The sequence below is a fragment of the Ornithorhynchus anatinus genome, chromosome 9, assembly GCF_004115215.2.
Source record: "Ornithorhynchus anatinus isolate Pmale09 chromosome 9, mOrnAna1.pri.v4, whole genome shotgun sequence".
Lineage (NCBI taxonomy): Eukaryota > Metazoa > Chordata > Mammalia > Monotremata > Ornithorhynchidae > Ornithorhynchus > Ornithorhynchus anatinus.
The window spans coordinates 42,146,160-42,173,276 of NC_041736.1; the positions used below are offsets into that span (position 1 = coordinate 42,146,160).

Here is a 27,117-nt window from a genome sequence, read left to right on the forward strand (position 1 = left end):
TATCTTATTCTCTCACTCTGAACTATAGTATATCGATATACATATACATGCATCTATCTACATATGCATATCTATAGATATATCACTTGCAAGATCCTTGAGGGCCACCTCAATAAACATATTTTTGAACTTTCCCCAAACCTCTAGTTTGGAGCTCTGTATGCAGTAAGTGCTCAGTAAATATTGTTGGCTGGAAAACCTTCTGGGCTCCTGCTGTATGGTCGACAATCCAAAGACACTGCCTTGCTCAACTGCGTGACTTCGGGAGGGAAGGCCCCCGCCATGTGGCTCCCATGTAGTCAACTGCCATCATTCTAAAAACCTCTTCTGCCTCCTTTTTAGGCTGGGAGCCCCAGGTGGGACGAGGCCTGTGCCCAACCTGATCAGCTTCTATCTACCCCAGTGCTTAGAACAGTGATTGACTCATAGTAAACACTTAACAAATATTATTATTAGTTGTTATCATTATCCTTCTGAGACTTCTCTGTGCCTCTTCAGTAGAAAGGCAGGGATGGACAGGAGAGAGAGTGGTGGTGATATTTGGGATGCTATCACAGGTCTCTGGAGCAACCATCCCATGCTCCCTTTACCTGGAAATTTTTTGACTCGGTCTCCTTAGTTAGACTGTAAGCTTCTTGAGGGCAGGAATCATGTTTACTAACTCATTTGCACTCTCCTAAGTGCTTAGTACAGTCCTCTGCACAGAGAAGCCCTCAATTGATTGATTGTCCTCTCCCAAGTGCTTACTACAGTGCTCTGCACACAGTAAGTGCTCAATAAATACCATTGATAATGCTGATGATGACGATTGATTGCTTGATTAGCTTACACCAATCTGGGAGTAGAGATCCCACCTCAGAAATAGCCAGCAATGTCCATGGCCTAGTCAGAAGCTGGCAAGCCATTTCCAGTAGAATTCTGATCCCTTCAGAGATGGATGGTGAAGTCTTTGATTGCTCTTTTTGCCACAGAGGAGCTTCAATTCATTCCTAGGGTAGATTCTGGTCCAGGTCCCTGAGCTCTCTGGGGAGGAACAATTCGCTCTCTCTGAAACCGGGTGGGAAGGTTCCACCAGCCTGCTCCCTGGAGGGGCTGCAGGAATGTGTCTGTTTATTGTTCTACTGTACTCTGCCAAGCACTCAGTACAGTGCTCTGCTCTTAGTACAGTGCTCTTAGTAAGTACTCAATAAATATGATCGACTGACTGTAACAACTCGCTGCCCAGGGAATAACCACCCTCTCTCCATCAGGCAACCTCAAGTGGAGCTGGAGGGAGAGGTGGCTTCATGGGGGTGGGTGATCAAGGAAAATCCTGAAGAAGTAACATTTACTTGGTTTTCCTCAGGGCAGAGTTTCCAGGAGGAAAATCCCTAAGAAAGTTTTCCCAGAAGGCCATGAACCTTCCTTCCCCAAGAACACCTCTCTTGCACCTGAGTCAAATTTCACCCCTTCCCAGAGATATCAGAGCAAGATATCTTCTCCTTGGGCATCCAGAGATTCCTGTTGAGGGCAGAGGAAAGAGCTCTCCTTTTGCCAACCTCCCAGTTTTGCATCTGACCAAATGGGAGGAAAAACATTTCTCAGTTGCAGGTAGCCCATGGACAGTCCTTTCTGCACAAAAAAATATCCTTTGCACACACACTATGATGATGGTATTTGTTAACCGCTTATTTTGTACCAAGCACTGTTCTAAGCTCTGTGTGCCACACCCTCGCCAGCTCACCAGCTCATTGCTTTCTGTGTCCTGCTCATTGCAGTCAATTTCTTTTGCAGATTTTCGGTCCTGAGACTTCAGGACTGAGGCCCATGCATTGTTCCTGACAGGAAACATTATCATCATCATCGCCAGCATCATCAGCAGCAGCAGCAGCAAATGGCTGTCACTTCAAAACTGGGGCCACCCCAGTAAGTATTTTCAGGGCAGGGGTGAAATAAAAACCCCGGTCAGTCTAAGAGAAATGTATTCCTTTCTATGGACGGTCGACAGTCCTTCTGACAGGGCTTGGAACGAGCCGGTCGGTGAGGAGGAAGCCTGTGGGTTTGATTGAGCTAGTGGGAGGAGGGAGGGGAGAAAGATGGGGACAGAGTGGAGCCAACATGGCTAGCCCAAGCTGTCTTGTGAGTGGGAAGTCCCTTCCCTCCAGGGGTCCTTTGGCCACAGAAACCTCAATCACAGGGCTCTTCTAAATGATACACTGTTGAATGAAATTGGCACCAAGGATATCAAGAGAGAGGGGCAGCAGAGGGAGGGAAGGAGGCAAGCTTCGCATCCGCTTGCTCTCGACATTCTGCATGCAGTTCTGGGAAAGAGACAGTGGAAGGCAGGAGAATTGCTTAGGGGTGGGGTTGACTGGCCAAATTCTTAGTAAAATCGACAAACTATGAATAGTACAAGTGGGAATGGGGTTTAGCGAGCCTCTGGCACAAGGAGGGAAATGAAGGATAGAAAAACCACATGAGGATTGGGGAGGCTCTTAATTACACAGGAAAGGCCCAAGAGCCAGGGGTTATAATTAAGCAATTACGGGCCATTAAGGCTGATCTCAACTGGCTCCGGGTCCTGAGAAATGGGTGGTCTGCTGCTTTCCAAGAGCTGAATTATGGGAGTGAGCTGGTGGTTGGGGCAGGTCAGGCTGACATACAGATCTCGGCATCTTCTGGCACCAAGACCCCCAGCCTGCTCCAAACCTATCTGTGGGGCTCCAGAGCCCATCTTTCAAGGGTGGGGGTGGTAAAGGGGGAGCGGACCGTCAAAGAATCAAGTTGCGTTTTGGTATTCCAGGTTGTCTCTTTAGTGGAACAACAGTAGGCAAATAACATTTCTGATTCTACTTAGCCCCACTTCCATGTAGCTGATCTTTCATCCCAAAAAAGATTGTTCTGAAATAATTAACATTTCAACTTCCATTTTCTTTTCTCTCTATGTTAGGTACAGCACCTTCCTTTTTTTCTCTTGGTTGTTGCACACCTTTGCTTTTATGACCGTATATTTCCATTCCTTTTTTTCTAGCTCCACTGTTTATCCTGTCACCACCTTTTGAAATTTCTCCCTTGTACCTGCTGCCAGTATGGTGACACCTTCTTAGAATCGTGTTTGACCTCTTATTCCATTTTCCCCCTTCAATTCCACAATTTTCAGGATGTTGTCTCTGCACTTTATGGACAGAAGGGGGTTTCCTATTTGACTCCTTTTCCATCTGGCAGGTCCCCAAACCTCTATATCCAGTTGAGCCACTCTTTGGGTGGTGTCACACAGTCTTGGGATGTCATTCTCACGCTTTCTCTCTGTTTTCCAGCACCTTCCTTCTTCCTCATCTAGACCCACTTTCCAAAACTGCCTTTAGAGCTAGGGGGTTTTCTTGTCCTCTTCTGGCCCTGAACCCTCCTCTGTTGCTTTGTCTGACTTCGGGTCCAAGATCCTGGGCAGAGGAATTAATTATAGTGCTTGTGGCTTGCCCTTTTGCACGCCATTCACACTCTTCCTTATCCCTCCTGGTCATGCCCACATTAGCCAGCCTAGGGTAGAACCAGAACCAGAATCATCTGTGCATTCTCTCCCAGCACTTAGTACCGTGCTCTGCACGTAGTAAGCACTGAATACTACTAGAACCCAGGGCTCCTGATTCCCAGAGCAGTGCTCTTTTCACTGGCCCAACAACAGGGTTCATCTCACTTTACATAGTCCCAGGAGTGGATTATGAACTGAAAAAATTTCATTTTCTGTATTATCTCCCTTTATTTTCTGTGTAAATGTTTTACCAGTCCTCATTTCTAATTGCATTTTCCTTCGCTTGCTGACCCCGGTGTGTTCCAGCTGCCCGGGTTAGAAGCCCATCTCTTTTCCATTAAATCTCGTTAATCCTATGTTGGGGATAATTAGCCTGCCCTGGAGACCATGGGGCCATTGAGGCCTTTGAAGTCAACAGAACGGTAGGGGAGCTTCTAGCCTGGCTCTTCCCACTGACCATCTCTGGCTTTGTGGTTTCCTGCCTGCAGCAACTCTTCTGCCAGTCCAGCGTGCCACCAGGGCCGGAGGAAGCGAGGAGTGATTTGGACAGAGGCTGGACCCCAGGCATTCAAACGTATTTATCGAGCGCTTTCGGTGTGAAGAGCACTGTAGTCAGCGCTTGGGAGAGTACAGTAGAACAATAAACAGACGCATTCCCTGCCCACAGTGAACTTACAGTCTAGAGGGGGAGACAGACATTAATATAAATGAATGTATTACAGATACGTACATAAGGGTTGGCCTGGGATTACAGATATGTACATAAGGGGCGGCCTGGGTGCCCAGAGCAGCAGGGTCTCTCCCAGGACCACAGCAGCTCCCATCCACAGGCGCTGGCCGAGGCGGGGGGCTTGCATTCCCCCGTCCGCCCACCTTCCTGACCCCAGGGCAACGCCGCCCCCTGGTGGAAAGCCCAACCCGAGCTGGACGCACCGTGCTCAGAAGGTGTCGCGCCGCAGTCGGGGCAAAGAGCTTCGGGGCACCTCTCCGGGGTAACCCCTCCCCACCACCACAGCACCACCCCAGCCAACCCTCTCTCACCTCTCAGGATGGAGACGTTGCGGAGGGTCTCCGCGTGCCGGATGTCCACCGCCTTCATCTCCTCCATGATCATGGACAGGTTCCGGACGTCAAAGTCCAGCCGGGCGCTGAGCAGGCTGAAGCGCTCCCTGAGCAGGTCCGTGGTGCCCAGCATGAGGGAGACGGACTTGTTGAGGTAGTAGAGCTCCTCGGCGTGCGTGTGGAAGCCCAGGGTGCAGGAGAGCCGGACGTCATCCAGGTACTTGAGCATGCTGTGCACGTGATTGTCCGTGGCGTTGATGTTGGTGAAGATGGTCCCGATCTCGATCTCGTGGGAGGCCATGCGGCCCTCCAGCGTCTCGAACCGCTCCACCGTCCGGTTCCGCGCGTAGCGGGCGTGGTACTGCAGGTCGTGCATGTTCTCCTCGTGGTCGTCCAGGAAAGAGGAGATGTTGTCCAGCTGCAGTTGCAAGCCCATCACCTGCAGCACCAGGTCGTGCATGTTTTCCGAGTTCTGGCTTATGCGCTGCGAGGCCGCCCCCAGGTTCATCTGGATGCTCTTGACCACCTCCCCGGTCTTGGCCGAGGTGGTCCGCAGGCTGCCGAAGAGCCGGGTGTAGTTCTGCCACTCGGCGACGATCTTCTGGAGGGTCAGCGTCTCCTCGTCCGTCTTCCGCTGGACGGCGTGGACCCACTCCGAGGTCTGCCCGACGGTAAAGTTGATCTGCTGCACCGCGGCCTTGACGTCGTAGCGCTCCTGGCTCAGGCTTTTCAGGGACGAGTCGAGCCCGGCTGTGGCGCCTTGCCAGCCCTGGACCTGAGCCAGGAAGTGTCCGAGGGTCTGGTTGACCTGGCGGATGGAGAAGGAGCAGCTGTCCGCCTCGCTGGCGATCTGGCTGCTGGAGGAGGAGAGCACCTGGTGGGTCTGGGTGGTCCGATCTAGCAGGATTTCCTGGACCAGAAGCATCTTTTGGATCTCTTCCAGCTCTTCCTGCAGCTTGCTGATCTCCAGTCCCAGCTGCCCAGTGTCCCGACAGAAAGAACAGTTGCTCAGGGACTTCTGATCTGCACAGGGGGAAAGGAGACAAGTCCCTTTGGAGTCCAGAGCACTGGGGCCGAGGGGGAGGAATGGGTTCAGAAAATGGCTGCAAATTCTAGGGTGCTTCTCCCCACTCTGATCCATGATATCGCTGATCCATCTGGAAACACCATGGGATAATACCCGGTCTCATTTTCTACAGTTGTTCCCTTCTCCATTCTGTCTTGTCAGAGAGAGGCTTGACGTTCAGCTGTCAGCCCCTCTTACCTTTTCAGCCACCATCTTGCTCACAGCATCATCCTCAGTAGCCTTGCCATTGAATGCTGAATGTATTATTTGTGCTCTCTCTCTTTCTCTCTCTTTCTCTCTCACACACATGCACACACCCCAAATTCTTTTTCCCTTTCTCCTCTCTCCATCTTTTTCCTTATGTTCTCTCTCCGCCCTCTTCTTCAGGGCCTGAACTCTCCTCTGATGCTCTCTGTGTCTCTTGGCCTTGTGTGCATGTGCTTTTGTGTCTGTGTCCACTCCTCCAGTGCAGCTGGAAATTTCTGCCCCCATCTTTTTGTGTAAGATGTTCCTGAGAAGCAGCCTGACCTAGTGGAGAGAGTCTGGGCCTGGGAGTCAGAAGGACCTGGGTTCTAATCCTGTCTCCGCCAGTTTGTCTCACTGCTCTGTGCCTTAGTTACCTCATCTGTAACTATGAGCCCTATGTGGGACAGGGACTGTGTCCAACATGATTTGCTTGTATCCACTCCAGCGCTTAGTATAGTGCTTGGCACATAGTAAGCGCTTAACAAATACCACAATTATTATTATTACATATATGTATGTTCCCTGTATTTGAGTGCCCCGGGATGTATGTGGAGGGAACTGCGTATGTGTATAGGTAGGTGTACGTTTGTCTGAATGAATCATCGGATATAGCATATTTCTAATGCTTACTGTCCGCAGAGCACTGTGCCAGGCTCTCAGGGAATAAACAGTAGAAATAAAGGACACGGTTCCTGCCCTTGAGGCATTTGCTATCTAATGAGGATGGATGGATGTGCAGGAAGAGTGGCTGGGGAAAGGTTGAAGGGTGTGAGTCTGCACATGTGAGTGTGTATGTGCAGGCCCAAGATCACACAACAGACAAGTGGTGGGGCCAGGGTTAGAACTCAGGTTCTCGGATTACCGGGACTGTGTTGGTTCCACTAGACCTCGCCTTTTCCAGATAGGTGAGTATGTGGGGGTATGGAAAAAGATGTGGTACTTGTTTATGTACAGAGTGTATGTTCTCAGGGAATGTGGGGGTGTGGGAATGTTTGAGGGGAGGTAGGTGGAGAAGGACCATGTTTGTGGTGGGGGGAGATGAATGAGTCCCCATTGCGAATCCCCAGCCTCTCTTGTAATAGGCGCCATTTACTGGGAAATCACAGAGTCTGGGCCGAGTGGTCAGAGGGCTCATGGCTTCCGGTGCGGCGTCCGTCAGGGCTTCCGGGTATAGCCGCTATGGACCGGGACCGGGAGAAAGAGTGAGTAGCAAGGGGTGGCCAGGAGGCCCGTAGCAGGTAGGGGACATGGTCATGGTAGCCAAACACTGCCTCCCCTGTAGCACTCCTCCCTCTTGCCCCTTTTTCCGGGCACTTACAGTAGTATTTGGTGAACAGCTCTACTGCCTGGCTTGGCCCCGGGGCAAGATGAGCATCTGCAAGATGAGCATCTCCCGGACCAAGCCACTGGTTTTCTTCTGCTCCGTGTCTGAGCAAGACAGCCAATCAGGAGCAAGGGAAGTGGCCACCCACACCAAGTAGCAACACTGGGTATCTCAGAGGGCTTTCCCTCTGCGTGCAGCATCCATGTCTTGTCCATTTGCCCTGACCACACAATCCTCGAGCATCCCCGGGGCACTCACCCAGCTCCTGGAGGTTTTCTTGCACAGAAACAATCTTCTTCTCATAATAAGACTGGGTTGTATTGATGTCTTCTGAGATAGAGTCAACTTTCTTAAAAACTGAAAACGAGACAGAGGTGGAGACACAGAGCACGGAATTAGGTGGTTAGGTTAGGTCAGCTCAGATGGAATTACTTCAAGGGGACTCCATTGGCAGCGTGGCTCAGTGGAAAGAGCCTGGGCTTGGGAGTCAGAGGTCATGGGTTCTAATCCCGGCTCTGCCGCTTGCCAGCTGTGTGGCTTTGAGCAAGTCACTTAACTTCTCTGTGCCTCAGTTACCTCATCTGTAAAATGGGGATTAAGACCGTGAGCCTCATGTGGGACAACCTGATTACCCTGTATCTACCCCAGCGCTTAGGACAGTGTTCTGCACATAGTAAACGCTTAACAAATACCAACGTTATTATTATTATTATTATTGGTCTTGATTTCTTTGATCTCTGACCAACCAAGACGGTCCCCACGTTTTCAGTGACCCTTCTGCTGACCAGTTGAGCTGAAGCTTTTCTTTCGGCAGCTGGGGACTAGGGGCCCCTCCTAGTTTGAGGTTTATAAACTCTCTTAGGCCCATTTCCCTCTGTTTTATAGGGAAGGGTTTGCGGGGAGTGGCTAGAATAGGTGCTACAGAAGACAGGACTTCTCGGTTCTGTTCCTAACTCCATTACTCACTGGCTGGTAGCTAGCTTGTTAAACCGGGTGACATCTCCAGGCTCAATAGACATTTCGTGAGAAGAGGGATGATTTCTTCCAGAGACAGGGGGAGGCTCTTCGATTCTTAATCAAAAAATTTAAAGTTACCAAATAATAATAATGTTGGTGTTTGTTAAGCGCTTACTATGTGCAGAGCACTGTTCTAAGCACTGGGGGAGATACAGGGTGATCAGGTTGTCCCACGTCGGGCTCACAGTTTTTTAATCCCCATTTTACAGATGAGGTAACTGAGGCCCAGAGAAGTTAAGTGACTTGCCCACAGTCACACAGCTGACAAGTGACAAAGCCGGGATTTGAACCCATGACCTCCGACTCCCAAGCCCGGGCTCTTTCCACTCAGCCACGCTGCTTCTCTAAGGTAATGCTCGTGCCAGGAACTGGTTAACAGGCTGATAATTGATTTCATCCTAGTTCGCTACAGTCCCTGTCTATTAAGAGAAGCCAAAGTATACTACTGCGATAATCTCATTTATTTTCAGGTTGCCGCTATGAGGCAGAGGCAGCATAGGGGGTATAATCCTCATTTTACAGTGGAGAAATAGACACCAAGGGGTAGCACAATATGATTGCCCCAAGTCATCCATGGAGCTGTTTTTCTCCCAGGACATGAATTTAGCTGGTGTCTGTGGAAGCTGCATAAACTCTTAAGGCTCTGAGTGTCCCTAAATTACAACTGGAGAGTCATGTGCCTGATCCGATTGTATTGTATCTTCACGGTGTTTGACACATAGTAAGCATTCTTAACAAATACAATCGGTCAGTGGTATTTTTTGATTTCTTACTGAGTGCAGAGCACTGTAATAAGTTCTTGGGACAGTACAGTGCAGATATTAGAAATAGTAGTAATAGTCTAGTAGTTTAGGCCCTAGTAGGAAGTGGCTCAATGGCCATGTTGGCAAGGAGCAAGCATTTTTAATTTCCTGTGTAAAGATATTTTCTGGTGGAAAATATTTTCTGGGTCCTGAATAGGACTAGAAACTTTAAGGACCAGCATTGGCAGGAGCTGTCAGGATCAAATAGGACTGTTAGTCAATCAATGACATGATCATATAGGACTGTCAATCAATCAATCAATGACATTTAATGAGCACTTACTGTGTGCAGAGCACTGTATTAAGAACTTGGGAAAGCAGAATACAACAGAGTTGGTAGACACAATCCCTGCCCTCAAGGATCTTGTAGTCTAGACTAGTGCCTTTAATGATAATTATAGTATTTATTAAGTGCTATTATATGCCCCACACTGTGGCAGCAGTGAGGTTAGACATGGTCTTTGCCCTACATGGGATGCACAGTCTCATGGGTAGGATGATCAGGTTTTTTGCCCCCATTTTACAAATGAGGAAACTGAGGCACAGAACGGTTAAGCGGCCCGCCCAAGATCATACAGCCAGCCAGTGGAAGAACGAAGATTAGACCGTGGGTTTCCTGACTCTCAGTCTGGTGCCCTTTCTATTAGACTGTGCTGCCTCTGAAGCTCTTAAGATAGCAATTCCTAGTGATTCCTTGAAGCCGGTCCCAGGAGCTCGCCTCTCCCATCCCTTACCCAGTGGGATGGAAGTCCTTGGGGCAGTCCCTGAGTCTAGGCAGTTAACAAGGAGGGAAGAAGGGAAGAGACCAACACAGAGTCATCAGTACTTCTGGGCAGTAGCTATCAATCAGACAGTCTCCAGGACCAATCTGGAGACACCCCTGAGGATGCAAATTTAACAACAAAAGGCCCGGTCTGGTCCTCTTCACCGTGCTCTTCGGTCTTTTCAAAATCTTCAAGAAAGAAATCCTTTTATTCCTGGCTGACTCACAAGACAGTTTTCAGGAGCATTGCAGAAATCCTGGCAGATCTGTAGAAAACCAGGTACTGTAGTGCTCTATCTAATAGGTCACGCTGCTTCCCAAGTTCTTCCCCGTAGGAAGGAATGGCCCAGAAATCCCTGGACTGGGGGAGGTCTGGCGCAAAGCCTCAGGATGCCAGAATCCATCAGGACAAAATGAGGTGGCCGGTGAGGTAGCCGCCCCTCCGATTCTGAGGCTTACAGACTCTCCCTGAGACCAGCAGCACCAGGGTGGGGAAGCTTCCTCAGCTGGGGAAGGGCAGGCAGAGCAAGCGTCCACTCACCGAGGGAGGCCAGCAACGCCACAGCAACGATGAGCAGAGCCAAGAAGAGGTAGAGCACCCTCACCGAAGTCTGCAGCGAAAGGTTCCTCCGGCAACGGCTGCAACTCGGCCCGGCCCGGCCTGCAGGGGAGGAAGGAGAAACGGTACTCGCCCAGCTCATTGTGGACCGCCTGGGTCGCTGAGGGGACCTCCGCTCCTGGCCCCGATAGCCCCAAGGTCATCTCACACCTGCGTGGAGAGTGGAAAGACAACTCTCCCCCCAACTTCCCGACTCAGACCGTCGCTGTCCGGGGAGCCTCTCAGTCTAGACACTGGGAAGGGGCAGCTCAACCTAAGCGGGACATTCTCTTCCACACCCCCCTCCCACCACTTTATTCTGTAACGTGGCATTCGTTTGAGAAGTCCTGCCCGACACTCCGACCAGCTTTGCAGCTAGAGTCCTAAAACCTATAAGTGTTCTTTAGCTTGACAAAATGCCCACTCTCCCACCAAAGCCTTAGTCCTCCCCATGCTGGCTGTGGGCCTCTCTCTAGCCTTTCTCACCTCTCCAGTCTGCTGAAATCCCAAGCAGCCCTGGGAAACGGTAGTCAACTGTCCTGACCTAAGGTAGTTAACACCTCTCTGTGGCTTGTTTCTTCACTCCCCTGGACAGGTTTTCCACCTGCCACAGAGAAGGGACCAGGTCCCTCTCTATTTTGGCTTTCCTAAACCCGTGGCCCAGTCTGGATAGTCCAGCCAGGCTCAGGGAGGCCCTTACCGTTCTGTCTGTTTGGGAATGATGGCATTTCCTCTTCCTCTCCAGGAAGTTCCTCTTCTGCAAGACACAAGGCGTCCGCATCGCCTCCGCCCGACCTCACTGTGATGGAGTCGTTGGCCGTCAGGACCCCACAGCTCGAGCTGCTTGACCCCACTCTCCACCCTCGCAGGCTCCCTCCTCCGCTACTTCACCCCCTCCAGTCTCACCCCCACAGTCCCTTCTCTCTGAGAGCTCCATGTTCCAGTCCAAGTATGACCATTGTATAGGTGGAGGAGTGAGGAGGACCCAGGAGGCCCAAGCTGGTGTCTGAGCTGGGGGCGCCTGTGGTTTTAAGGGACTGGATGTTTCAAGACATCTAGGAAGGTGATGTACACTGCTTCGGGTCTATCGATTCTAACAGCAGGTTTGTTTTAAACAAAAAGGCACAGTCTCCCACTAGCCTCGCTACCTGTCCACCTCTCTCGTGTTTCAGTCTCCGACCTAAAGAAGGGGTGGGATCGTGGGGAATTCAGCTTTTCTTTTGTTTTAATGAAAGATCACATCCTTCCCTGGACTACTTGGGCCTATCCGAAAGGTGATTAACTTGGTTTCACCCCATTCAGTCATTCCTCACTCCTGAATGAGACAATCACTAATGGCAGAACTCGCTTCCCATTGGGAGGAAGAGAGAGAAAGAGTATTTCCAGGCTGCTTTGAGCCAGCCTATAAGAGCCCCTTTGGTATCTATAAATCATATATTATGAATTATTTGTATTTATGTCTGTCTCCCCCTCTAGGCTGTAAGCTTGTTGTGGTCAGGAATCAAGTCTAGCAACCATTTTGCATTGTAGTATCCCAGGCCCTGCAGACAGTAAGTGCTCAGTAAATACCATGTATGTTGTTGGTGATGATGATGACACAGGAGATACCTACCAAATCACTTACTGACTTTGGCCTTCAGCTGGGGAGACCTTAACTAGAGCCATGTACACTGCTTGCAGTAAGAAGGCAAACAATGAAAAATATTGGTGATGATGAGGAAGAGAAAAAGGAAGATGAGGAATAGGTAGAAGCAGAGGGGCCTAGTGGAAAGAGAACAGGACTGGGAGTCAGGAGACCTGTACACTAATCCCAGCTCTGCCGCTTTAAAAAAAAAGTATCATTAAGCACTTACTATGTGCCAAGTACTGTACTAAGCACTGGGATAGAAACCAATTAATCAGATGGGTCACAGTCCCTGTCTCCCATGGAGCTCACAGTCTAAGTAAGAGGCAGAATGGATTTTGAATCCCCATTTTACAGTTGAGGAAACTGAGGCACAGAGAAGCTAAGTGACTTGCTTGAAGTTATACAGCAAGCAACTGGGAGAGCTGGGATTCGAACCCAGGTCCTCTGACTCCCAGGCCCATGTTCTATGCACTAAGTCATGCTGTTTTCATTTGTCTGTTGTATGAACTTAGGCAACATAACCTTAACTTCTCTAAGCCTTAGTTTCTTTGTCTGTAAAATGGGGATTAAATACCTGTTCTTTCCCCTTAGGCTGAAGGTCCCATATGATCTGATTATGTTAAATCTACCCTAGTGCTTAGTACAGTGTGTGGCTCAGAGTAAGTACTAACAAACACCATTAATATTATTGTTATTATTAATAATGATAATGACAAAAATAAGTGACTTGCTCAATGTCACACAGCAGACAAGTGGTAGAGCTGGGATTAGAACTTGGTGTTCTGATTCTTGGGCCCGGGCTCTTTCCAGATAAGGGGGATGAAAAGGATGATGAAGAAGAAGAGGAAAACAGAGGATTTTAATAATCAGTGAGCCAGCCAGCTAGTCAAGAACAAAATTGAGCAACTTCTTTGAATGAGCACAATGTACTGGGTTGTTCCTGGCCTGCAGCTTTGGGGTGGGTCCAGCTTTGGGTCCCAGTGGCTCTCTCACTGCTACCACTGAGAGCCCAATTGCAACTGCTCTGGGGGCCAGGGCCAGGAATTCCTATCCTAAATCTTGGGGGTGAAAATGTGCAAGCAGGGCTGGTGGGAGGGGGAGTGAGGGAAGGAATAACAGAATTCCTTTTTGTGCCATGAAATGTCCTGAAACTGTTGACTTCTAGATCTGGCCCTAGCTATGAGGCAAGGAGGGCAAAGGAAGATTTCTCAATAACGTTAAGTCCTGAAGACTTGGGGAATCATGGATGCCAACTCCCTGCTGGGCCACGGGAGCATATAATCACCGCTGGTCGGGCCCACGCGGGGTAAGATGGGGTGGGGGGGCAACTGAATCATCTCACTCCCGTGTTGAGGGGCACCCAGAGGTCTTCCTCCTCCAGCTTGCCCCTTTGCTGATGCTTTTCCGACTGTGCTGCTGCCCAGGCAGACGGGATACGTGCTGAGCCAGAGACTAGGGTGCTGAGGTAAGAAGGTGCTTGATATTTCATATCTCCGGGAGAGTCTTGAGCACACCTCCTACCTTGGGTCCCCGTCTCACAATGCAAAACAGGGGTCTTGGCTTGATGCTTGGCTTGATAGGGTTAGGAACCACCACCCCTTAAAAACCTCCTCCTCCACTTATTTTCTCCTAGCCTAGGGGTTTGTTCTTCTGTATTCCCATTTGCTATAAACTGTAGGTGTTCATGCTATTCCAGAGCATTCTTATAAAAAAAAAACCCAGAACAGCAAAGAGATTATCTGAAAAACAATCCCATCCCAGATAAAAGGTAGGTTTAAAAGTATTATCATTTCAACAGAGGGCCAAGAAAGGCGCCATCGAGGAGAGGACTGAGGCACCGGGTGACAGTCCGTTTCTGCCCTGCAATCGCTGCCCCTTTCCCTGCCAAGTACTTGCAGCGGGCCACACCGCCCACTGCATGCATCTTCTTAACAGACAACTCACTCCTGGACGTTGTCCAAACCAGCTTCCACCCCCTTCATTCTTCAGAAACCACATTTGCCATATGACCCTCTCATAACAAAAAACTCAGGATTTCTTGTTATTAGAACCACAGATATTTGTTCTGGGAATGGGGCGGGGGCAGGGAACCAAAATCCTGATTTAGGGAACAATAGATGAAGGAGGGGCCCGACCAGGCCATGACCCAAGTCTCTCAACTCTGGTCTTCAGAGCAGGGATTTTATCCATCCCTCTCTCACACCTGGTCTCATGACTAGGCTTAGACCTGCTGGTAAACTGTTCCTGAACTTATTTTTGTGGGGAGGAATAAAGTGCTTGTCAAAATTAATAGCCTGACCAAAAAACACTGGCCAAACCCTGATGCTTCTGATTCTTCTTGCCCTCTCTGCCATTTCAGCCGCTCTGAATCTGCTTATTCCTTCATGATCCAGGGCATCGGTTCTACTACCCAAGGCTACCTTACCTGTCCTCCCCAACCCTTCTCCCTCAGCGCGATTACCCACTCTGTGTACTGGACATCTGAAACTGGATGTTCTGTTGCCAATTCAAATGAAACACATCACTTCTCTCCTCCAAAACCTCCAGTGGATTTTCATCTCCCTACCTCAGATAGAAACTGCTGACTATTGGCTCCCAGGCACTTCACCCAGATGTCTTCCTTCTTATTTTTCTACTCTCCCTCTACGCCCCAGCTGACCCTCTTCACTACCCCCTACTATACCTGACTCTCTTACTTCAACCCATTACTGCCCATCTTCAAAGCCTTCCTAAAACCCACCCCCTCCAGGAGGCACTCTTTGGGCAATCCTCACCTCTATGTGGTTAAGATTATAACCATCAATCTTATTTATTGAGTGCTTACTCTGTGTCGAGCACTGTACTAAGCCCCTGGGAGAGTATAATATAGCAGAGTTGGTAGACATGTTCCTGCCCACAGTGAGCTTAAACGCTAGATGGGGAGGCAGATATTAATATAAATTATGGATATGTACATAAATGTTTTGGGGTAGAGGGAGGGGTGAATAAAGGGACCAAATCCCTACAGCAAGGGTGATGTAGAGGCGGGTGGGAGAAGAGGAAATGAGGGCCTAGTCAGGGAAGGCCTCTCGGAGGAGATGTGCCTTCAATGCGACTTTGAAGGTGGGGCAATGATTGTCTGTCGGGTATGAAGAAGGAAGGCATTCCAGGCCAGAGGCAGGATGATGGCGAGAGGTTGGCGGCAAGATAGAGGAGATTAAGGTACAGTGAAGGGATTGTGACTCTCTGTTGTACTCTCCCAACTGCTTAGTATAGTGCAGTGCATATACTAAGCCCTCAATAGCTAACTGATTGAAATCAACCAAACAGCTACTCTCAGCATGGCCTCATGGAATGAGAAGCATTGTGACCTAGTGGAAAGAGCACAGGCTTAGAAATCAGAGGACCTGGATTCTAATCCCAGGTCTGCCACTTGCCTGCCATGTGACCTTGGGCAAGTCACTACGCCTCAGTTACCTCATCTGTAAAATTGGGATTAAATCTCTGGGCTCTTTCCCCCTTAGACTGTGAGCTTTATGTGGGTTAGGGACTGTAAGACCTTATTATATATACCCCAGTGCTTAGCACATAGCGATCACTTAACAGAAACACCAGAATTATTATTAGTAGTAGAAAGAACATGGGATTGGAGTCAGGAGAAACAGATGAGTCCCAGTTCTACCATTAGCCTACTGTGACCTTGGCAAGTTGCTTAAGCTCTCTGGGCCTCAGTTTCCTCATCCACAAAATGGGGATAAGATAGTGAGTGCCCCATGTGGGAGAGGAAACTGAATACAATCTCTTGTACCTACCCCCGAGATTAGTACAAAGTAAGCATTATGCCACAATTATTATAAAATGTGTATATTACTTTATGTATTCTTTTTTCACCAGTGGTGTCTATGTTTCTTTTTCCCTTTATTCCCTCTGCCCGCGTGTCTGCCTGACTCGCCACATTAGATTGTAAGTGCCTCAAGGGCAGAGCCGTGTCTTCTATTTTTATTGAATGTTCTCACACACCCAATAGAGGGCTGTGCACATAGAAGGGACTCAGTGAGTACTGCTGTGGCTGCTGTTGATAATGATAAATGCGATGCTCAGTAGCTAGAAATGCCTGCATATGCCAGGAGTGACTGGTGTGTTCATACAGTGTACATCTTTTTAATCACTGGTGTGGCCTCAGCAACATTTGATAAGCCCATATTAATATAAACTAAAATAGACAGACATTACTGCCCGAGAAAAGGACTACATCCACACTTGTGGATTCGGCTCTCACTAGGTGTGGTGTCGTCTTTGATTATGAAGGACCACTCTTCTATACTCTCTTCAAAGAAGTGTAAGGAGAATTTATAGCCTTCCTCCATTCCCTCCCTATTGGTAGGCTTCTTGCCAAAGACTTTATGTTCCAAAATACGCTGCCTCACTTCCATCTTGAGGGTTTGTAGTTTTGAACTCATGAATGGGAACGACTCATCTTGGAGGTTTTGAAGGGATTGTCCAAGCACTGCTCGTATTTGACCAAATACGATCTGATTTGGGGCTCCTCCTGACAGTTGTTGGGTCTGGAGCAACTGTCTCTTTTGCCCAGTGAACAAAGCAGTCCTGACTAAAAGGATGTCACCCAGAACTTCTGCTGCTGTTACTCCTGCTAGATCCAAACCAAAATTCATCCCTTAACACCCTTCACTGTCACCCCTGGGATTCTCTCTGCCCATTAGTAATCCACAATGTTGGTCCCCCCTGCCCCTGCCCTTCCATCTAGTGAAGCAAATTCTCATGCTAGAATTCCCTGGCCATGTTTCTCATTTCTTTCTGCCTCTCAGTGTTGTTCCTTTGCTCTCCCTGGTGACTGAAGCTCCTCCCTGTTCTGTCTCCTTGGCCAATTTTATCACTTCACTGTTTATTCCTTTCCTAGATCATTTGGGAAGGCGTTAAATCAAACAAGACCCAACACTGACCCACATCAGACACCTCCCTTAAATTTGCACTGTTTGTCATTACTTTGCTCTTCCAGCCAACTATCCGCACCCACAACCAAGCCAAATGGCACTCATTTTACAGCGAGAATTACAAGACCCCGGTATCAATTCCTTTATGAAAATAGCACAGGACAGTGAAGGTGGCAGGAGGAAGGCGGAAGCATGGCAGGTGGCTGACTTTAGTGCTGATGGGATAAGGGTTATACCTCAATCTGGGGAGCAGTTTCCCAGCTCCAAAATAGTACATTCCCTACATTCCCTTAGGAATTCTTGTCATGGAGCACTTCCCTTCTGACTTCCTCTCTCCAATCCAAAACTAAACTTTAAGAACCCAGGGTTACTGACTAGGTATGTAGCTTCAAAATAGTTCTCCATACTCTCCTCTCGAATTGAAGGGTGTTCAGTGCTCACCCTTCACATCTCTATGTATACACTGTATTTAGAGGGTATATATGTATTCTAGTATGTGTGTGAGAGAAAGAAAAAGGGAGAGAGAGAGAGAAAGAAAGATTCAGAGAAATCAAATAGCTATGTGTGGACTCAAGGTCATTTGGTCCAGCCCCCTACCTCTTGGCAAGAGTGATGAAACCCCAGGATAGATAGAATTATTTTTTTCTTAAAGGCTTCTAAGGAGGGGAATGCCCAACTTCCCTGGAATCCTATTTCAGTGTTTCACCCACTTCGAAAGACTTGTGTTGTCTTATATGCACCTGAAAGTTCTACTATTTTAACCACATTTCCTTTTGGTCAGCCTTCACTGCCTCTGAAGAACACCTAGGTATCACTCCCTCTATCCATCGATCTCTCTGAATATATTTGTGGGTGTGGGTGTGGGAGGAGTTGCATGAGTGTATGTAATGAACAAGGGAGAGACATGAATGTAATGTAATGTATGTAATAAATGTGTGTCTCTAGGGTGTATGCAAAGAGGAGAGAGCGAGAAAGAGAGATAGCCGGTTTTACACTTCAAGAAGCAATGATGAACTTTTTTCTCAGTATAGAAGTATGTCTGCTGCAATGTCCAACCGAAGATTCACTCCTAAACTGTTCTCCACTCTCATCATAATGCCCATTAATAATCCACAATGCTGACTCTTTTCCACTTTCCGCCTACTTCTTGAATGCAAAGCCCTTTGTTACCATCAACTGATTACTTCCACACAACCCCAGTTGTACGTTTTTGGCTGAAGAAAGTGATGCAGAGGATCAAAATCATAGACTGCTTCAACCTTGTAGACTGGGAACATTTCTAGGATGCTGAGCCCCTGGGAGGAGCTTGAAGAACAGGGTTTCTAGGAATCGGTTTCTTGCCGTTTCTATCCTGCGCTGCATCCGCTGAAGTCTGAGATTGAGGTCCAGAGACCTAGAGTTTTTCCGGTGACTGTTAGCCAGAAAACTTGGATCAACCGACTGGACTGAGAGAGCACCACGCTTTTCTGCCTGACCCAAGATTTGGAGAGTTGATCCTTGCCATGGCTTCCCTTGTGTCCAATTCTTCTACAGGGTCTATTGATGTGCAGCTTTTGGAGGAATTTGATAAAAAATTACTTCTTCCAGAGTTTCAAAGGCAGAAATAATTACTTAGGTTTTCAAAGTGGTCATCTCTTCCCATTCAAGTGAGGACTCTAGGTTCTTCCTGGTAACATATGCTATGGTTATGTTACAAAATGGCTGTAGTTGAGGTTGGAAAACTACCATTAAGGGTTGTGAAATGGCTTTCGATAGACCACTTTGCTCTTGTCTTAGCTGCTCAGCATTCTTTAAAAAACCCTTCCTTCAAAGTGGCATCTTCCCATGATCACATTTCAAATTTGGAGGGGAAGGCCTGAAGAAAATCTGGGCAGTGGTTCTGGGTAGTAAAAGTGGGAGCAACAGACTTCCCATTGTAAAAAGTCTGGTAAAATGCTTGTGCTGATCAGAGGCTAAGAAACCTGAAATGGGAGAAAACAGTCAGCCAGCAGTGTTTCTCAAGTGTCTATTTGTGAGAAAAGCTTGGCCCTTATTTTTTACCATGTGAAAGTGGATGTGTTATTTTAACCTTCCTTCCCTTGATTTTCTAGCAGGCATGGGGAAGAGTATAAATTTCCTTTTAGCACAGCATTGTGAGCTCCTTGCTGAGGGTGTGAACCTGATTACTGAGAATCCCGAACTGGGTGCCTCCTGGTGGGCAGTGCTCAGAGAGGAAGTTCCGCTATAATCTTTCTGTAAGGTGAAATGTCCATTCGGAGGCTAATATAAAGGTCCGAGCCTATCCCTTTACTCTCCCGGCTAGGCTGTGTCCACCTATCCTGTGATGGGACCCAGGGGTGGACCTTGCTAGGCAGGAAGCATCTAAAATAGCTAGCCTAAGTTTGGACTAGAAATGATAATGGGACATTTCCAAAATGCCAGGGCATCCTCCTGAAGGGTTTTATGGGATAAGCATCTCTGAGAAACAAACAGAACAAGCAGGAGCCTCGTTCACACTTCTCCCAGCCCCTTAGAAAGAAGCTTTTTGGCCCTTTGTTTGAGAGAGCCGAGAAGGTGATGCTTTCCCTTAACCTGGACCATCAAATGCCCTCTGGTGGGAGAGGACAACGGCTAATAGTCCCGGAATGGGGAACTAAAGGAAAACTCATGGGGGGCAGAGCTCACCCTGCACAGTAATGGGAAACAGGTAAGTTGGGATCTAAAGCGAAGATGTGAGTAAGTGCCTCGGGGATGTCGCCCTCAGGGACTTGGGCCAAGTCGGCTGGGCCCTGGGTCTGCTGTGAGGCTCCAAGAATTGTCCTGCTAGGTTGAAAACTGGGACCCACCTCAGTAGGCCTATAACAGGAATAATATGGGGAGAGAGAGGAGGAAAAGAGGAAAAAAGCATAGGCCACCCAGCTGCAGCCTAATTGCCCAGCCCAAACCTTCTTTCCACAGCCCATTCCCAGCCCCAGTCCATGCAGGGCTCCACTCTTGGGGCAGGAGAGTGGATCGTCTAGATCCCAATCCCGCGTTTCCCACCAATTTTCGGCCAGGCACTGCCCACTGATTCAACTCCTGAGGGGAGTGAAAGGAGAGAGGAAAAGAGTGACTTGCAAAAACCCCACATCCAACCTCCAACAGCCTCAAGAGAAATGCTGTCATAAACTGCCCTGCTGGGAGCTCCAAAGAGGTTTCTCTTCTGAAATAGATTTATAACAAAAGCAATCCAGCATCAAGTGGGCAACGAGCCTTTTGTCCCTTTAGTTTAGGGATACAGGCCTGTGGTTGAAACCCAGGGAAGTCTGACCCCTTAACAGTCAACCCAAAAATATGGCAGACTGGACAGTGCCCACACCTCATGATCTTGGATTACCCACGAAGACCCTTCCCCCAACATAGCTGTCACTGGTCCTTACACCGATCCCAGCCCCCAGGCAACCTGAGTCTCCTTTGCTCCCTCTTCCTAGTGCCAAGCAGTGGAAGCCCGCAGCGTGGAATCGGAGCTTTTGGAGGGAGGCCCGTACTCCATCTGGCGGAGGAAGCCATTATGAGGCCAGCAGCACAGAACTCAATCTCTCTCTCTGGCGGGCTTTGTGAGGTAGGTTTTCCCTGGCATTATGTCACTCCAATTCACCTCCTTCCCGCCTATCCCTCTGCTCCAAGAAGGTCCAAATATGGAACATAACGGGGGCCCTACTCTTCTAGGTGCTGGGACCCCCTCTCTTGGTATTTGTGGGGAGCAGGAGGGCTCCCCCACCGGCACCGTGAGCAGAGAGTCCCCTTTCAATTCAAAGCCTCCTTCTTTCTATGCCTGAGTGACTCTCAGTCCAAGGGCTCATGGGTTAGCAGGCATCACCAGTTGGATGAGTTGGTTTGGTTTCTCAGTCAAGTCCAACTCTCAGAGACTCTTCTATTGTGTTGTACTCTACAAGTACTGAAAATAGTGTTCTGCACATGGTAAGCGTTTAATAAGTACCACTGATTGACTGATTGATTTGCTGAATTGAAGCTCTGCCGCTGGGAAAAGGACTGATAATGATCAACTGAAGCTCTTCTGCTGGGAGAAGAACTGATAATGACTCCATGCTCAGGCATTCATGGGCCAGGGAGCAAGATCAAGGTTTCACAGGAATCACTCGAGCTCAGCCCTGATATAATAATAATAGTAATAATAACTGTGGAATTTGCTAAGCACTTACTGAATGCCAAGCACTGTACTAAGTGTCAGGGTAGATTCAAGGTAATCAGGTTGGGCACTGTCCCTGTCCCTCATGGGGCTCAGAGTCTAAGGGGGAAGAAGAACGGTGATTCAATCCCCATTTTACAGATGAGGAAACTGAGGCAAAAAGAGGTAAAGAGACTTGCCCAAGGTCACACAGCAAGGAAGCGGCAGAGCCGGGATTAGAATTGAGGTCCCCTGATTCCCCCTCTTTCCTTTGGAGAGGGGGGACAGAGGGGTATTGGGCATTGGTGACAGCTGAGGCTTTGAGGCCCATAAAGCATATGCTGGAGCTCCTGCAGCAGCTGCAGCAGACCCCAGAGGCCGGGGTGTTTGCCTGGAAGGGGGAGCCCAGGTGGGAATCCAGGCAGATTTCCCTCCCTGCAGGGCCCAGGGGGAGGTGCACAGGGGAGTGGCAAAATGAGATTGAATTGCATTGGCAGAACTGAGCCAGGCACGTTGCCCTGGGTTGGAAGGGCTCCACTCCTAGCACCATTTGGCTTTTTATTGCAAAAACAGAATGTCATCAACAGCGTGATATTTGCTTCGAGAGGAAAATGCAGATTTTGCAAAGCGCTGTAAATCTCCCTAGGTAGGTGGACCCCAACAGGGCCCTTTTAATCAGCAACTCGTACAACTCGGGCTGCCTGTCAGCGAGGGGCTGCAGTGAGGGGCTGCTCACCTATGCAGCAGGCGGTCACTTTTCTTGGGAGGAAAACTGGAACCTGACTTCATGTTCCACAGATCAACCACCCCAGAAAGTGGGTCAAATATTTACTGTCTGCCGCCCTGCAGGACTGGGGAACAAGCTGTGCTCAGCCTTGCCGTGGTGTTTACCCCCACCTGAACAGCTCTGGCATGGGGCCCTCAGTGGATCTGCTCAGCATCAGAGAAGATTGGTTTAGCAGACAGGAAGGAGGTGTTTCCCCCTACTCTCAGGAAGGGAAGCTGCCTCTGGCCGGTCTGGGGACTGAGGGGGCTAAACTCTCTGAAGTTTTGGAAGTGGTTAGGGGAGCACTGAATTCCTGGAATTCAGATTATCTTCGAGGGAACAATCCTACCCATCCAGGTGGTAGGAGAAAGAACATGACACTTTTGTCTATTCTGAAAGGTCCTTCCATCCGATCAGATCCCCGAGTCCAAATACAGAGTCTTGAGTAGTGGAGAACCTGAAAGGAGCAGCGTGGCATGAGATAGGGAGGAGGAAGTGGAGGAGGAGAAAGGGGAGAGGTGGACAATCAATCTCCTAGAGGAGACGATCAATTCTCCTAGAGGAGCCCACACATTCTTGCTCTTCTCATCACTCAAAGAACTCTCCTTCCTTGGCCAGGAGGCAGGAGACATCTAGAAACTGAGACAAAACTTTGCTCCCAAGTATCTTCATCCCTTTCCCCTTGGGAGGCCTCCCCGAGGCCGCAGCGCTATCTATCTTGGCATACCCTTGTTCTTTTTCCTGCCCCCATGATTTGTCAAGCTTGTCTGTCTGTTCACCCCATTAAAACAGACCATGCATCTTGCTTCTGTGGTCCTCTCTCAAGCACAGATTTCTAGTACAGTGCTTCACACTCAGGAGGTGCTCCATAAATATCAGTGGTGATAGTGATGCTCTGGGAACAGTAGCCTCACTGTCATACATGGCTTTTGCCCTGAAGAGGGATTACTTGAATGAAGTCTATTTAGATATACTGGATCCCGGTTGAAACCCTAAGGAAGAATCAGCAGGATGGGGTTACAGATTGAGTAAAAGATTTGAAAAAGAGGGAGGAGTCCAGGATGATGCCATGGTTGTGGACTTCAGAAACGGGGAGGATGGCGGTGTGGTTAACTGAGATGGCAAAGTTAGATGGAGGGGAGGTTTTGGAGGGAAGAGGAGGAGTTTGGTTTGGAATATGTTGAACTTGAGGTGCCAGTGGGACATCCGTGTAGAGATGTCCTAGAGTAAGAGGAGATATAAGATTAAAGAAAATTGATCAGTGAGTAGTTTATTGAGTGCTTGGGGCTGGGGAGGTAAATTTGTTTAGTCATTTGCTTGGAGGGGATAGAGGAAGCCATAGGAGCAGATGAGCTCCCCGAGAAAGTGAGTTTAAAAACCGCCCCTCACCTCCAAGGGTTTAGGACACCCAATGGATCCTAAACCCTAGCTCGGACCCATAGTCAATCAATCAATCAGTGGTATCTATTGAGCACTTACTGTGTGCAGAGCACTGTACCAAGTGTTTGGGAAAGTACAATAACACAGAGTTGGTAGACCCCTTCCCTGCCCATAATGAGCTTTTTCTGTGAATAAAAGGCAGAGGGGAAAAGAGGAAAGGGAAAGAAGGAGAGTGAGTGCAGAGGGATGGATGGAGGCATTACTTGGCTGGTAAGATGCTTCAATCCTATTCTCTTCTCCAACAATTCTTAGGAACAGTTCAGCCCGGGAATGAAGGCGGGGGGAGAAACCGATCCCCTATGAACCCTGGAGAGATCAGGTTCTGTGTGACATTGGCCCCCGTTGGGGTCCTATTTGGGGGAGAATGATGCAGACCAAGAGGTTGGTATGGGTCAGACAGAGAGGACTGAGGGTCAGGACTGAGAAGGATGATGAGGCTGTCAGTAGTGATGCTGAGTGGACCCGAGCAGTAGTAGGACTGAGCTAAGGGTCCTTTTCCACAATCTTCCCTCCCCATCTCCGAAAGGCAGGCACCACACATCCTTGACAGTCCCACACAGTGAGGGCTGGGACTGGAAGGGAGGCCCTTTTCAACCCTTTCCTCCCACCTGCACTATTTCCCTATGGCCACCACCCTGCTGGACTGTGGTCACGCGTGGAAGTTAGGAGCTGCTGATATGAGGGGCAACTTACACCTGACCAGAGTGCATCCACCTCCCCAAAACACACACCTCCAGGGAGCCCTCCACACACACACACTTCCAAAGCGGAGACCTCTGAGGGGCTGCGACTTGGCCTACCGGCTGTCACTGGGGTGAGGGTCTCATTGCAAACCAGTTCAGGCCAGACGGGCTTACAGCTGTTGCCAGGTAAAGCCGCCGCCTCCCTGGGAGTCTCGCAGCCAGGGAGCACAGATGGAGGCCAAGCGAAACTCAGCGGGGTCGGCTGCCATGGGGAGCGGGGGAGGTAAGACCTGGAGCTTCCCGAAAGCCCAGGAAAAGTGTAGGAATTCCCGGCAAAGGTCGAGAGAAACTCTTCTGGAATGGGAGGAGGGGTGAGGAAGTCAGGAAGAGCATCAGGTAAAATCTGTCCGAAGCTTTCCCCGGGGTGGGGGACAGCGGTCCCCTGGACAACTTGTCCGCAGACCCGGGACCTGTTGGGGCTTTGTTGGGTTGCTGGCTTTTTTTTGGGGGGGGGGGGGGGAAGCAACGTGGCTCAGTGGATAGAGCACAGGCCTGGGAGTCAGAAGGTCATGGGTTCTAGTCCCGGCTCCCCCACTTGTCTGCTTCACTTCACTTCTCTTGGCCTCAGTTAGCTCATCTGTAAAATGGGAATGGAGACTGTGAGCTCCACGTGGGACAGGGACTGTGTCCACTCTGATTCGCTTGTAACCACCCCAGCGCTTAGCACATTGCCTGGCATATAGTAAGCGCTTAACAAATTACCGTTACGAACAAAAAGCGGGAGACCCCGGCATCCCCCACAGGACAAGCAGCCTGTAGGCAGAGATCAGCGCCGACCCCTCGGACAGACGCCCCGACCGGACCCCCTCCCCCCATCCCGCGGACAGACCCGCAGAAAGACCCCCCCCGACCCCGCGGACAGTTCCCGGACCAGACCCCCGGTCCCACGCACAGACCCCCCCCAAAAGACCCCTCCCCACCCCGCGGACAGACCCCCCGACCAGACCACCCCCCGACCCCGTGGACAGACCCCAGACTCACCCAACCCCGAGGTCAGTCCCCAGCCCAGACCCCCCCCTCCCCGACCCCTTGGACCGACCCCCCAAAAAGACCCCCGACCCCTTGGACAGTCCCCAGACCAGACTCCCTAACCCCGGCCACAAGGACAGACCCCCAGACCAGACCCCCCGACCCCGTGGACAGACCCCCCCCCCAAAAGACCCCCGACTCCAAGGACAGATCCCCCCAAAAAAGGCCCCCGACCCCTTGGACAGACTTCCCACCGGACTCCCCCGACCCCTTGGACAGACCCCAGACCAGACTCTCCCCTACCCGGTGGCCAGTCCCCAGACCAACCCAGCCCCCAGACCCCGCGGACCGACCCCCCCAAAGACCCCAGACCAGGTTCCCCACCCCCCCAGCGCGGCCCACGGCCCGGGTCCGGCGGCGGCCAGTCCTTCTCCTCCATCTCCTCCTCCTCCTCTTACCTTTCATGGCTGGACGGCGGCCCCGGGGCCTGGGCCCCCAAAAGCGGGTCTAGGAGGGACCCCTCGGCCCCCTGCCCTCGGGCGCCTCAGGGGAATGGGAGGAGCGCGATCTTGGGGGCATCCGCACCCCGCCCGGCTCTCCGGGGTGGCAGAGAGGGCTCCTCGGGCCCCCTCCCACCCTCGGCCCGCCGGCAGCTCCGGGGCCAGATGCCCCGCTCTCCCTCGTCCCCTCCCCCGATCAACTTCCTAGGGGTTTGAAAAGTGCCGCGGCCAAGCCTTCTTTGTGACCGGCAGCTCCCCTCCGTCCCTCTAGAAGCTCTTCTGCCCCTCGATGACTGCTCCCCTCCCCGGGGCCACTCCCCCCAAACCACGCCCCCCAGACCACACCCCTCCCCCCCAGAGACCACCCCCACCAAAGACCACGCTCCCCCTTTCGCCCACCGGCCGTCGACGGCTGACCTGGATGGAGGAAGGTGGACCGCCGGGCCGGGATGCTGCCCGCTGCGGGAATGAGAGAAATCCGACCCGGGATGCCTGGGCTGCAGTGAGCCTTCGCCCCGAGGCTCCCCTTCTCTCTCCTCCCCTCCTCCGCCCCCCCACCCCCATCCCAGCCCCCGCCGCTAACCCTAATTGCTAACAAATGTCAAATTTCTGACTGTTGAGAGGGTGGATTCTTCTCTCCGGGAAGGGTGTGGGGAGCCAGTTGCTTAAACCGTTGGAACCACTGGGATGGGATGGGAGGGTGGGGGCAGAGGGTAGGCTGGTGAGGTCCGGAGGTTAACTCTTTGGCGTCTCCCCTCGGGTCGGCAGACCTATACTTATATTCTCTGGGGTAAGCCCACGGATGCCGCTGAAGAAGGGAAGGGAGAGGTGGAGGAGCAGAGGGAAAAGGGGAAAATGAGGCTTTAGCTGCAGAGAGGTAAAGGGGGGATGGCAGAGGGAGTAGAGGGGGACGAGGAGCTCAGTCTGGGAACGCCTCTTGGAGGAGGTGATTTTTAAGTAGGGTTTTGAAGAGGGAAAGAGAATCGGTTTGGCGGAGGTGAGGAGGGAGGGCGTTCCAGGACCGCGGGAGGACGTGACCCGGGGGTCGACGGCGGGATAGGCGAGACCGAGGGACGGCGAGGAGGTGGGCGGCAGAGGAGCGGAGGGTGCGGGGTGGGCGGTAGAAAGAGAGAAGGGAGGAGAGGTAGGAAGGGGCAAGGTGATGGAGAGCCTCGAAGCCTAGAGTGAGGAGTTTTTGTTTGGAGCGGAGGTCGATAGGCAACCACTGGAGTTGTTTAAGAAGGGGAGTGACATGCCCAGATCGTCTCTGCGGGAAGATGAGCCGGGCAGCGGAGTGAAGAATAGACCGGAGCGGGGCGAGAGAGGAGGAAGGGAGGTCAGAGAGAAGGCTGACACAGTAGTCTAGCCGGGATATAACGAGAGCCCGTAATAGTAAGGTAGCCGTTTACGAGATGTTCTTCCCCTTGACGCTGTTTAGTGCCATTGTTCTTGTCTGTCCGTCTCTCCCGATTAGACTGTAAGCCCATCAAACGGCAGGGACCGTCTCTATCTGTTGCCGACTTGTTCATCCCAAGCGCTTAGTACAGTGCTCTGCACATAGTAAGCACTCAATAAATACTATTGAATGAATGAATGAATGAACAGGC

At 50.5% G+C, this 27,117-nt stretch overlaps 1 protein-coding gene and 2 long non-coding RNA genes across 4 annotated transcripts in view; 1 reads left to right on the forward strand and 2 right to left on the reverse strand.

Annotated features, from left to right (window-relative positions):
- Nucleotides 1-20,521, forward strand: part of LOC114814318 — a 56,954-nt gene extending 36,433 nt beyond the window's left edge. Inside the window, exons 3-4 of the long non-coding RNA XR_003762096.2 lie at nucleotides 1,774-1,905; nucleotides 20,395-20,521. This is a non-coding gene — a long non-coding RNA (uncharacterized LOC114814318). The remainder of the gene's footprint in view (nucleotides 1-1,773; nucleotides 1,906-20,394) is intronic.
- SCARA3 (scavenger receptor class A member 3) overlaps nucleotides 1-25,807 on the reverse strand; it is a 32,661-nt gene extending 6,854 nt beyond the window's left edge. Inside the window, exons 1-5 of one of the 2 annotated variants that reach the window (XM_029072419.2) lie at nucleotides 25,469-25,807; nucleotides 11,088-11,144; nucleotides 10,331-10,450; nucleotides 7,465-7,563; nucleotides 4,550-5,593 (exon numbers count right to left, since the gene is read on the reverse strand). In XM_029072419.2, coding sequence (XP_028928252.1) covers nucleotides 4,550-5,593; nucleotides 7,465-7,563; nucleotides 10,331-10,450; nucleotides 11,088-11,144; nucleotides 25,469-25,475 — 1,327 coding nt within the window. In that variant the 5' untranslated portion in view covers nucleotides 25,476-25,807. Of the gene's footprint in view, nucleotides 1-4,549; nucleotides 5,594-7,464; nucleotides 7,564-10,330; nucleotides 10,451-11,087; nucleotides 11,187-25,468 lie in introns of both variants that reach the window. The other variant, XM_029072418.2, reaches the window with a different exon arrangement.
- On the reverse strand, nucleotides 17,933-20,426 carry LOC120638623. The gene is made up of 2 exons (XR_005660374.1): nucleotides 20,367-20,426; nucleotides 17,933-18,495 (listed from the first exon to the last, which is right to left on the reverse strand). It is a non-coding gene; the product is annotated as an uncharacterized LOC120638623 (long non-coding RNA).
- Nucleotides 25,808-27,117: the final 1,310 nt, after the last annotated feature.